This window comes from Elephantulus edwardii, unplaced genomic scaffold, assembly GCF_000299155.1.
Source record: "Elephantulus edwardii isolate Elephantulus edwardi_28Jun2011 unplaced genomic scaffold, EleEdw1.0 scaffold00452, whole genome shotgun sequence".
Lineage (NCBI taxonomy): Eukaryota > Metazoa > Chordata > Mammalia > Macroscelidea > Macroscelididae > Elephantulus > Elephantulus edwardii.
This window is the reverse complement of record NW_006400202.1, coordinates 714,883-731,206: the sequence shown is the minus strand read 5'-3', so window position 1 is coordinate 731,206 and position 16,324 is coordinate 714,883. Positions and strand designations below refer to the sequence as shown.

Genomic DNA, 16,324 nt, shown 5'->3' with positions numbered 1-16,324 from the left:
CCTGAATCATTGCTCAAATGAATGCTTTGCACCAGACCCAGGTCTGAAGACTGTTAATTTGCATTCACAAGGCCTTGGGCAGAAGAAGCCCTCCAAGCTTCCTCATCTGCACAGTAGAGCCGGGTGGCCACAGAGCTGGTCTCTCACCATGGAGGGCGGGAATAGGCTGAAAGGAGTATTCCTGGACAATACCACATTCAGTGACTGGCCAGAGAGGACCAAAGTCACCTCCCTTTGTCGTGACAATAACGATGATTACAACTGTAAACTCAACCACGTGGTCCACTCCCCAGAACCCAGAAATGAGGGTGCCTCTAAGCTGCAGCAATGCAGATGTCAATCACTGAAGACCCCAAACACACAGCCAACGCAGAGGAGAGCAGGCAAGATGGAGGGACTTGCTCCCTTCTCCCTGGTCTCAGCTCAGCTCAGTTTCTCTTAGTTGCTCACTTTGAAAATGTCGTTTCATATTTCAGTGTCTTCATCTATAAAATAAGCAGCCCAATGCCCACTTCTGGGCACTGGTGAGGTGTGAGGACAAGAAGAGATTAAAGCAACGGAGAGTGAACTTCGGCCAGGGCTCAGCTGGGGAACTGGGAGCTGCTGTTGGTGCAAATAGCTGAGCATGGGTCAGGTCAGACAGCGGGGAGGACAAGCAGAGGGCTCTTGTGCTGAGAAAATCAGGAGACCGGAGAAGAGGTGAAGGAGCGGTCTTGAAATTAAGCCCCTCCATACCTCACCCACTATCTCGTTCCTTTTCCTCATTGCCTGTCTACCAGCCGTACAGTGTGGCTCCCTCCCAACACCACTGGTTCCTTTTCCAGACTAGCCATCCCTGACAATGTCCTGGGTAGCAGATCACAGTTTCCTGTCTCTTCTGGATGGGCGCTCAGCCTCTCAGCACCTGGTGGGGGCGGAAGGCACCTCAGAGGTTCTCATTCACAGAGGGGTGAGTGGCTCATGACAGCTGGGACCTCAGGCTGGATTTGTCTCGAAGTGAACAAAGCTGTGATGATGGATTTTCACTCAGAACACCTTTCTGGTTCCCTGGGGTTCATCTGTGTTAAAGCCACCCCAAAAGTGGACATTGGGTGAACCCCACAAAAATCATCAACAAGAAGAATGTAAGAAAAAAAAATAAAAAGACTAAACTGTCATTATCCCCACGGGAGACTGGAGAGCCCTCTTGGGTACCTTGCTGTGGCCAGGAGGGAACAGTTCCCTCGAGTTTCCCACAAGGAGACATGGCCCTTTAAGGGAGCCCGTATATACCGTAGTCTGGAAAGATCAAGCATGAAATAAGTCTTACGCAAATGCCAGTCTTTCACAGGGCTTTTTGTATACATTTTCCCCCCAAGTGTATGATATATAATGGGTTCATTTGTACAGAATGCAGCCTCCACTTCAACTCTAAGCTTAATTAAAGCTCTGTTGTAGATTAAAAACATGTAGCAATTATAGTTTGGATGCAAATACATTGGACAAGGGGAAGGGAGCTGGATGGGGAACAATTGCTTCATTATGCTTCATTCTAGCATCTGCTGCTCTAGGCTGAGGTGCTAAGAGAGGTTGCTACAGATGAGGGGTGCTGGGCTGAGAAGCCCCCACACTCTCTCTCACTGCCAGGTGCCTCCTTGCCTGGCATTCTCAGAGTGGTGCCTACAGGAAGATATCTGATCTGGGGGGACACGAGAAATCCTTTGCACCCCTCCAGGCAAGGGGAAAGAAGGAGTGAGGAGGGGGCTGCACTGGGGCACAGGTGCATGGTGGGGGCCACTCCATGGGGCCCCATGGTAGGCTGAGTGCACCTGAGTGTGAGGGGGGTGTTGCATAGAGGGGGTGGTGCGTACAATGTACTGGGTGTGAGCTGGGGCTCAGTGGCATATTCAGTGCACACGGCAGTGTACTTGGGTGGGTGCCAAGGGCTAAGCCCGAGGTGGGTGACACGCACAGCATACCTGAGTGTGCTGAGAGCTGCTCCAGGCCACAATGACCCCCACAGTCTCTGCCTGGGTGGCCCCCACCCTGCCCCAGCCCCCCCTGCCAAGGGCCTACCAGAAGCACCAGGATGATGGGGCCTTGGTAGATGTAGTCCACCAGGTCACCAGGCTCCTTGCCAAACCAGCACCTGCAAAGACAAGGTGATTGTGATTGTGAGCCTGCTGTGGGCGAAGTTGGGACAACACCCGGGACCTGGGCCCAGAGTCCTCTGGTCTAACCCTTCCTGAGGCCTGTTCTTCAGGTATGCCCTTTCTCAACCACATTCGTGGACAGCCCCAGCTCCAGGGCCCACTCTGGCCCCCACTGGCCATTTCTGGCCCTACATCATAGGTTTATCTCTCCACCAGCCTGGGGTTCCCTGAAAGCAGGCCCCAGGTGGATGCTTCCTGCTCGGCCCCTGTGCTGTCCAGGAGAGCTGAGCAGGGTTGGGCACGCAGGCAGCACATGAAGGACAGGAAAGTGGGCTCCTAAACTGACCCACAGCCCAACTGCCCTGTACCATCTGCTCCTGTGTGGCTCGGGACCCACTGCGCCACGTGGCCAGCACTCACAGGGCACAGAGCCAACAGATGTGGGGTGGCCCCTTCCTTCCTGGAACTGGCCTTTCTTCTAGCTGAGCCTCCACTCGACAGAGGCAGCCCGCTGACCCACCTCAGTGGCTGCTAAAAGTCTGGTTTCTCTTCCTGGGATGCTGTGGATGGGGGCACCTCAGGTCCAGCGGGCGAACTCTGCTATCAACTCCCTACTGGACCTCAGGTAAGGTCCTATCACCCTCTAGAAACTCCATGTCCTCGGCAATCTCAGATGTGTTTCAGTGAGCACAGCCTTAGATTGAAATCTCTTCTGCGTTTCCCAGCAACGCAGCTCCTGCTATCTGCTTGAACACCCCCTTTGACAGGAATCTCACCACCTTCTAAGGCAGCCCTCACATTCTCAGGCAGCGTTGAGCTTTGTAAGCTCTTCCTAATGTTGGGAGGAGATGTGGAACTCCATCCTTAGCCTTTTCTTCCCTATCTCTGTTGTCTCTGGCTCTGAGACTTCCCAGAGATTTGCTCACAGGGACTGAACCTACCCTTTTCTCCCAGCTTGTGGCACCCACACTTCCAGCTTCTCTTGGGCAGTCTGTGGCCTAAGCTGCCAATGTGCGGGCCATGGCTCCATGGCTCAAAGTGTACGGTGGAGGGGCCCCCAGGAGAGGACACTGCGTGATTAGGAACTCAAGCTCACTGCCCTTGGGTCAGAACCAACTCATAGCTGATGCTACAGCAGGCACAGGAAATTGCCCATCTTTCTCCTGCTGGTAGTGCTGCTAGATTTAAACCACCAGAGAGGTACAGCCTTTTGATTAATTATGCAAAACATCCAGCCCTAGTCCAGGACTCTGATAAACACTCAGATACAGCCTTGGGCCTGGCTTGAGCATAAAGCCCCGAGGTCTTGACTTTCACGGACCCAAGTTCTGACCTTTCCTGTCCATCTTGGAGGAGGAAGTCTTCCCAAAGTCCAAGTGTCGTGAGGCTCTGAACAAACCCGAGTCTCAACTCAACAAAGTTCAAATATGGAGGCTATTTATTCAACTTAAGTATTGCTGGGAAATGAATTTACCCCTTATCCTTGGCTTGCAGCCTTCCCTTTCCCCCTGGGATCAGCTATGGCCTCCCAGAGCTGAGGGTCATGGCCTTGACTTGACAATAGTTCCTGCCCCGATGGCTTGACCAGAGCTCTGGGGGACCCTCTCCACCTCTGGCCCATCCACTTACTGTTCATTCTCGTAGAAGAGTTTCCCAATTGCCCAGATGATGATAATGGGGCAGGGGATGCCTGAAAGGAGGACAGACATAGGTTGCAGTGGACAGACAAATGGACAGAGGTCCCCGTAAAGCATAGGGAAGGGGCACGGATCTGACCTCTCAAATCAAGGTCAGCCATAACCCCAGGAAAGCATCCAACTAACTGGGATGGGATTAGGGAAGCAAAGGACTCCCACCCCAGTAAGTCAGAGGACTAGGGGTCACAGCTATCTGCTTCCTTCCTCCCACCACAGTAAGTCAGGGACCTGAGAGAGACTGAGGCAGAGCGGGGAAGCAGGCTGGTTTCTTTTGAAACCACGGACTAAAGTCTTGGGACTAGTCATTCAGGGCAGGGGAAGAGGGCGAGATGTGGAGAATCCTTTGTGTCTGCATCTTCTTCACTCCACATGGAGGGAAGAGGCTGAGCCTGGGGGGTGGCGGGGTGGCTGTCCTGGGGTCTGTAGGCAGGGCCATGGTCTGGCCCAGGGAGATGATGCAGAGAAGTGAATGCACCGCGGGGCCCACCCACAGCCTGGCCCACACCCTGGGACCCTCACACCATCCAATGAAGAGGAACAGCCACTTCCGCAGGTGCTCGGTGGAGTAGGTCATGACAATGGCGGTGTGCAGGTAGCAGCCCTCCACGAACATCCAGAAGAAGTTGGTCACCACGAAGTAGTTGAAGACAGTGGTGATGCAGCGACACCAGACCTGTGGCCAGGTGGGACGGTCAGTGCGCTCCAGGGGGACAGAGCAGGGACACTCCCACCCAGGCAGGGAGCAGGGCACAGGGCTTCCCACGAGCAGGGCATAGACATGGGCGCAAAGGGCGATCATGCCAGCCATTCATTCACAGACCTGGAATTAAGTGCAATCAGATTTCATTTTGAGAAAGGTCATCCCTCCTCATTCTCCTTCACCCTTCCTGATTGTGTCAAGGAGCCAGTCTCCACTAGCTGAGTGCAGCTCTAACTTCCTTCCAGAGCTTCCTAATCGGCCCTTCTGTAGAGAATGAGAACCTTTCTGGCTCGAGCTATCTGCAGGCAAACGCTAGAATTGGATCACATTGATGTGTTTCCCCTGTAATCTTTCAGAAGGTAACCTGCCATCTACAGCAAGTGGCTCTGGTCTCCACTTAGGCTGGATATGAAATTGTATTTAGAAAGAAAGCGAGTCAATTACAAGAAGGAGATCGCTAAGGAAACAGTAGTCCAGGCATGTGAAAGGGTGCGCTTCAGGCATGGGGTGGCCCTCCAAAGATGCTACGGTGGGAAATTGTGGAGGACAATCATTAAGTTGGTCTCTGGCCAGATCCTCTCCTCCCTGAGCATCACTGGCCATGGGCAACAGTAATACCCCCAACTGTAAATAGATGAGCTGACAGAGGGCAAAAGCAGGCAGCAATGTAAGCAGGTTGTTGCTGTGGCAGTGCCTCCCCAGTGGAGGGGCAGCTGTCCATGTCCCTTTGAGTGGATGTCATAGCTAGACAGGAGGACAGCGTAGGGAGGAGCGCTTACATCAGTCCCACAGTGAGCCAGCATCCAGCCGTTGCACCTCCAGGCCTGAGATCTTCCACAAAGACCTCATCTGATCCCCTTTCTTACAGGCTTGTCCTCTTGCACCTGCATAGTTGAGGGGCCCAGGAAGTGGGGAGTGCTGGAGCCCACTCAGAGCCACAGGAGCCCGGTGACTGGCCTGTGGACAGTACCAAGCCTCTGTCTACTCCGCCAGCCTCAGCTGTAGACAGTGGTCCGTACTGAGCCGGAGCTGCCTCTGGGATGTCTCCCTAGGATTCTGGTCCGGCCAGCCTCCTCTTTTCTGAGAAGGTCCCACTGCAGTGGAAAGTCAAAGACTGACTTTCCTAACCTTGCTTGTTCTCCACATCAAATGATATCCTAGTGATACAGCCAACATCCAGCTGGAGTGTATCCAAACTGGATGGAGCTCAGTTGGAGGCCAAGTGTGGGTCAAGATTGCTTGTCTGATCAGTCTAAGGTTCAGGTCATCTAAGAAACATGCATGAGGTGTCTCTAAAGAGCTCTGAACCTAGCCTGGCCTATCTATAATGACTCCGACATAGAGCAGCAGCAGCAGCTGGCACGAATCTAGGCGGTGGTGGTTGTGCGGAGTCAGAACCGATGCATAGCTTACCCTCCAGGGAGTTTTAAGAGGTAACAAATTGCACAAGAGGAGATTACCCATACTTCTCCCATGAAGCTGCTGGGGGATTCAAACCATGAGCCTTTGGGGTAGCAGTGCAGCTTCTTACCACCAGACACCAGGGCTCCTGATTCCAGGCTAGACTGCTAACATGTCCTCATGGTACTGATCCTCATGGAGCATCTGCTATTCCTAGCCTCAGTAGAATAAACATTCAAGCCTCCAATTAGTACACTAAGTATTTTGATGGGCAAAATATTGAATGATGCAGGAAGCATCAGAAGAAGATAGAAGGACTATACAGAGTTATTATACCCAAAAGAATAGACTGACATGAAATCATTTTAGGATCAAGAACCAGTAGTAACAAAGGAAGAAGTTCAAGTTGCATTGAAAGCATTGGCAAAAAGTAAGGCCATAGGAATGCAAACCAACTGAGCTGTTTCAATAAGCAAATGCATTCCTGGATGTGCTTAATAGCCCATGCCATGAAATGTGGAAGACAGTTACCTAACCAAGTGACTGGAAGAGATTCACATTTGTTCCCATTAAAAAAAAGAGAGACCCAACAGAATGTGGAAATTATTGAACATTATTATTAATATCACATGCAAATAAAATCTTGCATATTAATATTGCAACCAAGTAAAATCTTGCTGAAGATTACTTAAAACTACTAGAACAACACATAGACAGAGATCGGCCCGAAAGTCAAGCTCAATTCAGAAGAGGCCATGGCACCAGGCATATCACTGCTCATGTCAAATGGACCTTGGCTGAAAGCGGGAAGAGATTTACTTGTGTTTTATTGCAAAGACATTTGACTGTGTGGATCATAACAAATTAGGGCTAACACTGAGAACGGGAATCCTAGAACACTTAATTGTGCTCCTGTAAAACGTATAAGTAGATGGGAAAGCAAGCATCTGAATAGAACAAGGGAACACTGCATGGTTTAAAATCAGGAAAGGTGTGTCTCGGGTTTGTATCCTTTATCCAAACCTATTCAATATGTACACTGAGCAATCATTCGAGAGGCTAGACTGCTTTATAGAAGAATGTGTCATCAGGATTGGAAGACTGATCGACAACTTATGTTATACAGATAACACAATCTTGCAGAACGTGAACAAGACTTGTAACGCTGACTGTAGAAGATAAGAAACTATAGACGTCAATGATTACCTTTCAATATAAAAAACCCAAAAATCCTCACCACAGGACAACAGGCAACTTCATGATAGATGTGGAAATGACAGAAATTGTCAACAATTTCATTTATTCAGATTCACTATCAGCACCTGATTGGGTAGCAGCTGTCAAGAAATTTTTTTTTTTAAAAGCACGGCATTGGGGAACTCCATCTCAGAGGAAGTGTGACCAGGCTGCTCCTTAGAAGCAAGCATGGTAAAACATTATTGCACATACTCTGGGCATGTTGTAGAAGGGGTCAGGTTTTGGAAAAAGACACCCTGCTGGGGAAGGTCAGGGTCAGAGAAAGAGAGGATGGCCCTCATAGTGATTTTAATAACGGGCTTGAGCTTATCATGGAGAGCGAGGCTGGCTCAGGGTCTGCTGTTTGTAGGGTTGCTGTGAGTGATAGTGGACTCAGCAGCTCGACAACAATAACCTCAGTGTTCCTGTCTGTGCAATGGGCAAATAATCCCTATGGGTCTCTTGTTGGAGTGAGTGACATGAAGCTCAGTGAAGGCCAGTTCCAGCCTCCTTTATTCTAAAATGGACATTTCTTTGGGACCAGAACAAGCCAGATAAGGAGTGAGATTTAAAAAAAATCATTTTTGGGGCTCTGAGGCTCCAGCCTCGGGCTCTGGTGGAACCATGCCTAGGATGAGAATGACCTCAGGTCTGGCAGAGAGGTGGGCTCCCCTTGCCCCAGCCCAGTGCCCAGAGCCCCCCAGCCCAGCCTGGTCTCCATCCAGCAGCAACCTCATTACTCTCGTGGACTTCGTGGTCGATGAGCTGCAGCAGAAACCACATGACAGTCCGCAGGATGAACGTGGTGATGAGGTTCCAGTGAATCACATTCCGCAGGCAGTGGATGCTCCTGTGGGAGGCCCAGGCCAGGGTCAGGGGCGGCTGGGGTCAGGGGACAGCTGGGACTGGGCTCCTCCAAGGCCAAGGTAGTGACTTCGCCCGGAGAGAGGGCAAGGCGGTACCAGAAGCTGGATCCCCACCAGTGGTCACGACTGGGCCGTTCAGCACCCCGCTCCCTCTCTGCCTCACATGCCTCTAGTGGCCGGTGCCTGGCACTGAGCCCAACTCTTGTGCACTGGCTCCAGGGTCACACACCAGAGACAAGACTGTCTGGAAAAGGAGCAGGGGTGCTGTGGGAGGAGGGTGAGAGAGATGCAGGGAGAGGGCGCTCACCGCAGCGTAAGGAAGAGGAGGAAGGCGGCCACGAGGGCAACCAGAGAGATGCAGTGGCCCAGGTAGTTGACGATTAGGGCGACACGGTACTGCAGGTCATACTTCTTCTGCTGGACAGACAGAAAGACAGACAGACACAAGGTCTGGATGAGGCATGGGGTACACCCCTGAGTTTGCTTCTGCTCACCCTGGGCAGCTCATGTTAGAAATGGCTGCGATTAGACCCCTGTAACGTGCATCTGGTGAGGCACGATGGAACTCAGCCTGCTCAGAGACAAGCCAGAGGGCACTGTTTGATCCCACCTTGTTTTAAATTAGGGATCAGGAGGTGTCACACCTAGGTTTACTCTCAGTGCAGACCCCAGCCGATTAAGTGACCAATGGTGGGTTGGCTTCTAGGTCTCAGCTTTGACATGTATACGATGGGGCCAGGCCTCTCTGCCCTGCCCGCCTTCCTGCCTCAGAAGCAGTGGCTTATGGATACACTGAGACCCCTCTCTGCTCAGGGTTCAGCCCTTGGGGGTGGAGACACTGAGCCCCCTCTCTGCTCAGGGTGCAGCCCTCAGGGGTGGAGCACACTGTCTGGGGGCTCAGTGCTGAGCAGTCGCACTGCCCCACATGCCTATGCCCTCACCAGAGCCCCTGTGGGCTTGAGCCTCATAGAATCACCTTCTTAGCAAGTAGGCAAATGCTTTTCCCTTTTGAGCCCGGGTTTCATTTAAGAAAACATTTCAGCTTAACTGAGGGCATTTAGAGAATGAGGCAAGAGAGGGAGCTGGGGAATACTGCAGGTTGCAGAGAATACAGGTCCCAAGCCACCGCCAAGGAGAGGTCCTGCCAGGGTCTAGCTCCTGCAGGCGGTCTTCCTGGAGCTAACTGTCTCCACATGCAAACATAGAATTAGAGTGTCAACTAGGGATATTAAGGAAGGTGGGCACCACGCAGCCTGCAAGGGGTCTGGGAGGACTCAGGTACATATTATTATGGAAGGTGGGCACCACACAGCCTGCTAGGGGTCTGGGAACGCTTGGTACACATTCTCTCTCCAACTTAGATATGTCCTCCATCAACACAAGCTCTTCTGGAGGCAGGAATCGTAGATCCATTGTCTGTCCCCACCAGTGGCAGTGGACAGGGACAGGGTATGTTCTGCTACTTTGGGGATCCTCCACACTTAACCTGAGGGATTTTTTTGGTTTTATTGTTCATTGTGGTTTTATTTTATATTCATTTGCATACAAGATTTGTATATATTGCACATTGTGCTTCACACATTCCTTTAATCTCATTGTGTTTTGTACAATCATTTACACACACTGTATTTTATAAAATCAATCACCATTGATCTATGCCTACCGTAAGCCCATCTTTTCATGAACCCGAGTTTTTAATACCTGTACAAGAACCAGGGCCAAGCAGATAGGGTCACTCACCTCATAATCCAAAATGGGCTCACACTGTGAGTAGTTGATTTTCAGGGCCCATGTCCCATTCTCTAAGCACTCTCGGTAGGCATTCCCTACAAAAAAAAAAGCCAATTAGAAAGGCAGGTCACTGCCTTCTTCAAGAACACTCACTGGCTCCTTGGAGCCCAGAGGAGAAGGCTCACATTCCTCAGCCCCACAATGAGTAAAATTTGTTACATGAATGATAGGTGAAAGGTTTTGTATTAAAACAGAATAAAAAGCTCACCAGACATGGTGGCTTAACAGCATAACAAACCCACTGCTGAGCCATAACGTCTTTGGCTGGCAACTTGTGCATTTCCTTGTTTTATAACTTTGCTTCCAAATCGCACTGGTTTGTGTCTGAAGGTTCACTGCTTTCAGCAACCCAAACCACTTGCATTCTCATCACAATAACTGTGTATGTATGGAGACTAGGGAGCTCTGGTGGCCTAGTGGCAAGAAGCTGCACTGCAATCCTGAAGGCACGCAGTTCAAATCCATCAGTTGCTCTATGAAAGAAGGATCCCGTGTGATTAACTGTCTCTGAAAACTCTCTGGAAGGTCAGCTATGGGTCGGATTTGACCTGATGGTACACACAACATGAAAACCTTATTTCTTTTATTAATGATAACACTTCCATCTTAATAATAATAGGTACCATTGACATGGCCTAATCAGGCAGCTTGTCCTCAAAATGACATCATTACCCCTTAATAATTTGGAAAGGTCCCTTACTTCAGACTTTTCCAGTGCCATACATCTTTTGATTTGCTGACTGCTGGTACCAGCAATGCTGATTGTGGATCTAAGTAAGATGAAGTTATTGACAGTTTCAATCTTTTCTCCATCCATCATGATTCAGGTCATGGTCTTTCTGATCACTTGTTATGCATCTGAGAGCTGGATAATGATGAAGGATGAGAGAAGAGAATTGATGCCTTTGTGCTGTAATGTTGGAGAAGAGTGCTGACCATCACATGGACAGCCAAGAGAATAAACAAGTTTTGGAAAAGGGCAGCCAGAGTGCTCTTAGAATGCTCTTTGAAGGCAATGATAATGCTTCGTCTCATATACTTCGGTATGTTGCTAGGAGGGGCTATTCCTTGGAGAATGCCATGATGCTCAGAAAGGCAGAGCAGCGAAGGAAAGGAAGACCCTCAGCTAGGTGGATTGACACAGAGATTGCCTCAATGAGCTCTAGTGTGTCAGGAAGTGTGAGGATGGCACAGGATAGGACAGGATTCAGATCTGTTGTACACAGACTTGCTATCACTAGGTGGGTTGACTTGAGGGCATCTAAAAACAACAATCACCATTTACATACTGAGTCCTCTTCTAACTGCTTTATATACACTTGCCATTTGATCCTCAAAACACTCTATTCTTTAGGTACTTATGCCAACCCCATCTTACAGAGGAGAAATTCAAGACACAAAGAGGTTGTGCTACTTATCAAGCATACAAAGCCTGCAAAAGATAGAACAAGGCAATCAAATGGTGTAGGTTCTTCAGTTGGTCAAACTGCAGTAGCTTGCATGATGCTATGATGCTGGAAGCTATACTCCCAGCATTTTAAATACCAGGAGGATAACTCAAGGTGGACAATTTCAGCAGAGCTTCCAGATGAAGGCCAACTAGGAAAAAGCTTGGTGGTTTACTTCTGAATATTCAATCCAAAGCTTGTGGAGTTGTGGAGTTGGACACAGCTCAGAACTGATCCTGCACTGGGTTTTGGAAGGCTGTGAACAGCATGGGAAGAGATAGCAGTTTTTCTCCTGAGGAGCTGCTGGTAAAATATCTGCCAATTAAAACATTGTAGATCACAACAGAACTCTAAGACTGTTGTCTTATCTAATGGTGGAGAATAAGTCTGCTAGGGCACTCTGACAAAGGTGTGTCTGATTCAGGCCATGATCTTTCCAATCACTTGCTATGCATCAGAGAGCTAGACGATGAATAAGGATGACAGAAGCCTTTGACCTGTGGTGTTGGAGAAGAGCACTGAAAAATACACTGTCAGCCAAAAGAACAAACACAAATGTCTTGGAGAGGGTGCAGCCGGAGTGCTCCTTGGAGATAAGGATGATGAGGCTTTGCCTCACATACTTTGGGCATGTTGCTAGGAGGGGCTATTCTTTGGAGAAGGACATGGTGCTGGGAAGGGTAGTGGTGGAGGAGAGGAAGACCCTTGACCAGGTAGATTAACACGGTGACTGTCGCAGTGGGCTCAAGTGTGTCAGGAAGTGTGAAGATGGCTCAGGATAGGACAGGGTTCAGGTCTGTTGTTCATAGGGTCACGATGAGTAGTACTCAACTCGATGTCAACTAACAACAACAACAAAGGGTGCTCTGTGGTGACCTAGTGGTAAGGTGCTGTGCTGCCAACCCAAAGAGATGTAGTTCAAATCCACCAGCTGCTTTTTGAGAGAAAGACGGGTAATTACCCATATTATTTATTGCCTCTGGAAACCTGCTATGAGTCAGCTATGACTCAGTTTCAACTTGATGGTATATAACAATAACTATAACAACATTAGAAAGCACTCAGAACACAATGGCTACAACAATAGACTTGAGCATACTAACAATCATGAAGATATTTTAAGACCGTGAAACATTTTGTTCTTTTCTCAATCAAGTTGCCATAGTGCTGGCTCGATGGCAACTAACAACACACAGCCGTGTGGAGTAAACAGGAATTAGAGAAATTTGGAGGGCCAAGGCTGAGCTGCTCGGCTTGAGTGGAGGTGGCCTGGCGCCTGCCCTGGGCTGCCTCTCAGTGCTTGTGGATCAGCCTCCATATTAAAGTCAAATGAGATTTGTACACAGACATTTTCGAACATCAGCATCTCACGTACAAAAACATAAGGTTTTATCCATGAGGAATGTATCAAAGTCAAGCACAGCTCACACTTGCTTTTCTCCACATCTCAGTGGACCTTCAAGATCCAATTCCTATGCCACCTTCTCTCTTAGGCGACTCGCTTTCAATCTCTGATAGGGTGTGTTCCCTCCACCTGATATTTCCCAGTGCCCTTTCTGTGCACCTTCCCTGCACTTTTAACGACCATCCATTTGACCTCCCCGACTTGAATACAAATTCCGAATTATCCATTGTGTGGGGCTGATTTGTACTAGGGCTCTGCTCTCTGGTTAATGAGCAGCAGTTTGTGGATTTTTCTTTTTGGCTGATGTTAGATATACAATATATAGCTAATTAAAATAAATAGCTCACCGAGTCACATAAATAGTAGAGCACAGAATCATAGAGCTGGAGGGGGAGACTTAGATTGTTTTTGCAAGCAGTGAATTCTGAAATAATTTACTTTAAAAAGAAACCCCACTTTCATCAAGCTTACAATGAGGCAAGAGCAAATGAATTACTAAGGAATACTTGCTGAAGAGCAAAAGCAATGGGGTGATTCCATTAACTTAATAGTTTTTTAATTTGATGCCCCAGCATGCACAGATTTTTCACCCAAGGGGCTGTTAGTGGCCTGCTCCTGCTTTCTGGGCTGTCAGGATTGAGAGCCCTGTGGCAGGGTACTGGCACCTGATCTGTCCGAGTCTGCCAGAAGAATGGTCTGGCCTGACACTGACCCTGAACCCCAAGGTGAAGAGATTGGCTTCAGCTCCCTAACCTTGACATTCATTTTCCCAACTGGGCTTTCCCCACTCTTTGTCTTTGTCTTATTCTTGAAAGGTTGCATGTACTTAATTTGATAAACAGGATTAACTTTGTTCACTCATTCACGCTCTTGAAAGGGGGGTCATTGCCTTAACATGCGATGGTGAGTGGTGTTACTGGACCAAACGGGAGGACATAGGGGAAGCCAGAGGATCTCATGAAAGCATCTCACAGAGGGTGAACCTTTTCTTTTAAAAAAGAACAATGTCTTCCTGCTGGGAGTTTAGAAGCAAAGTGTTTGTGTGACTTGAGACAGATCCTGATCCTAGCTGTGATGAAGAGGGCAGAAAAGTTTATCTCCTGGCAATGTGTCTATAGCATTACCCAGCTTGCTACAGTTCAGCTTTAGAGCTTTTTCTCCAGGAAGGCCTCCCTGATTGCTCCCACTCCATGGATCTCTTTCCATAGACTCCACACTCCAGTCTTTGCTCCTTACCTGGCCTGAGCTCTCCATACAGCTCATCTCTCTCATCAGCGTGGGGCTCAGAACTGATGTAACTGCTTAAAAGCAAATACTTCTGACCTGTCCCCAAACCCAGTGGATAAAAAGATATTTGTTCTCCAGGGTCACTCACATCGTGTAGTATTTTTGCTGAGTAAAACAGCTCAGTCACAAAAGGACAAATACTGCGTAACATCACTGTTATAAAACAGGACTGACATGGGCTTTGAGTGGAAACTGAGAAAAGATGGGATAAATAATGAACACTGCATTGGAACAGAAGAAGGAAAGACTGTTTAAAAGGAATATATGATTAGGCATTATTTGTATGACGACAGTCCAGAATAAGAGGTGCATAGCAAAGTGAACTGAGGGAGGGTGGTGAGGGAGGGAGGAAATGGTGCAATAATTAATTAATTTTTTTTTAAAGTGAACTGGGGTGGGTAGGGAGAAAAATGTGCAACAATGAATACGTGAAAATCCATCTTTTCTGTAAATTTTTGTTAAAATCATGGTAATTTTGCTGTTGTTGTTGTTTCCTGATTATATTATCTTGTGGAGGCACTGACCGTAGGTGGGCTTGTGGGTGAGGAGTTCAGGATATCCGTGATGGTTAAGGTTGTGTTAACATGGCTGCCTAGGATTCTCTGGCTCAGCAGTTATGATGATGCCAGTCCCTTGAGAAGACCTGATAGAACACAATTACTTGCACGATGTAATCTACTGTGAGTAACCTATCAGCTGAAGGAATTTTCCTCTAGTACATGGGCTGCATTGAACACATACAGAAATTCTTAGAAATCTTTGTTGCTTTCTGCTTGATCTAGATCCTGCATCTAGATTGTCACCATCTGACTTTCGGTTCTTTGCACTTGAGCCAGCAGCATGCCATACTGCCTGCCAATCTTAGATTCTTCTGTCGCTGAAGCCCGCAGTCTGTCATCTGACCTACTTTTCTTTTTTTAAAATATTTTTTTATGAATTTCAATGAAAATTTACTGAGACTTTGGATTTCCATTCATTCATTGTTGCACTTTTCTCCCCTCCCATCCCTCCCCTCTAGTACACTACCCTCTTGGAAAAGTAAAAGAAAAATTCTTTCACTGTTTTACAATCCCTCCCCCCAGGTCCACTCATCTATGCAGTCTTCACTCTGGACTCCCGTCATGACAAAAATACCTAATCACATATCCCTTTTAAATAGTTTTCTCCCTCATCTGTTTCAATGCAGTAGACATTACTGAACCCATCTTTCTCAGTTTCTCCTAATCCCAAGGTCAGTCCTGCTTTACAACAGTTGCCCCATGCAGTATTTATCTTTTTGTGACTGGATACTTCACTCAGCATAATGTCCTCACATGTCCAAAATTATGAATGATATTGCATGAGTTCCTTGTTTTCAATGCAGCATAGTATTCCATTGTGTGAATATACCATAGCTTCTCTATCCATTCATTTGTTGATGGGCACTTAGGTTGTTTCCAACTCCTTGCTATTGTGAACAAAGCTGTGATAAACATGGGTGTGCATATATCTGCTTGGGTGGCAGTTATGGTCTCTTTGGGGTACATTCCTAGTAGTGGAGTGCTGAGTCAGAAGGTATCTCTATTTGCAACTTTTTGAGAAAGCGCCATACCGCCTTCCACAGTGGTTGCCCCATTTTACACTCCCACCAACAGTGAATAAGGGCTCCAGTTTCTCCACAACTTCGCCAGCATTTGTTGCTTGCTGTTCTGTTAAATTTTTCTATTCTGACTGGGGTGAGATGATAGCTCATAGTTGTTTTTGACTTGCTCTGTGAGTTAGGATAAGCCTCTTTCCTGATATGTGTCAGCCTTTCCAACAGAGTAATTAATTTCCTGGAGAAATTCTTATGTATTTAAGGTTCATTGTTTTTGCTTCTATAGAAAACCCAGACTAAGACAGTAGTCATGCTGCAACCTAAGATCTTTCCTGTCTCCTATATTGGTGTTGGGATAGAGGAGGAAGTTCCTTGAATTGCGGGTCTCCATTTTTCCCTGGAAACCCACCGCATCATTTCTCTATCTTTCTGGACTGCATAGGTGAAACAGACATCTATCTGGTTTCCCTGCTTCTTCTCTTGCTTCCTTCACACTCTCCATTGTTCAGCCCAACTGCCGGATCCCCTAATACTCAGAGCTGACCAGGTCCATTTCTGTTTACAAGCCATCAATGATCCTTTATTGCTCTGAAGTTCAAGTTTCCTGTGTGGTGTCAAAGCACAACTTGATCAGGCTCGCTGCCCTCGCCATTTCCAGCACGTCACAGGGCAGGGGCAGTCCCCCTCCTGACATTTGCACCCAGTCACTTAGCACAGCCCAAATCAGTGCTCAGATTTTAGCCTTGAAACATTCTTGCCACTCTCCCCCATAGCTCCCTGGCACA

General features: G+C 48.1%; 1 protein-coding gene across 2 annotated transcripts in view; it reads right to left on the bottom strand.

Moving 5' to 3' along the window:
* Positions 1 to 16,324, bottom strand: part of CRHR2 (corticotropin releasing hormone receptor 2) — a 42,119-nt gene that overhangs the window by 8,833 nt on the left and 16,962 nt on the right. Inside the window, exons 3-8 of one of the 2 annotated variants that reach the window (XM_006902793.1) lie at positions 9,773 to 9,858; positions 8,340 to 8,449; positions 7,899 to 8,016; positions 4,349 to 4,502; positions 3,762 to 3,822; positions 2,056 to 2,128 (exon numbers count right to left, since the gene is read on the bottom strand). In XM_006902793.1, coding sequence (XP_006902855.1) covers positions 2,056 to 2,128; positions 3,762 to 3,822; positions 4,349 to 4,502; positions 7,899 to 8,016; positions 8,340 to 8,449; positions 9,773 to 9,858 — 602 coding nt within the window. The remainder of the gene's footprint in view (positions 1 to 2,055; positions 2,129 to 3,761; positions 3,823 to 4,348; positions 4,503 to 7,898; positions 8,017 to 8,339; positions 8,450 to 9,772; positions 9,859 to 16,324) is intronic. The other variant, XM_006902794.1, reaches the window with a different exon arrangement.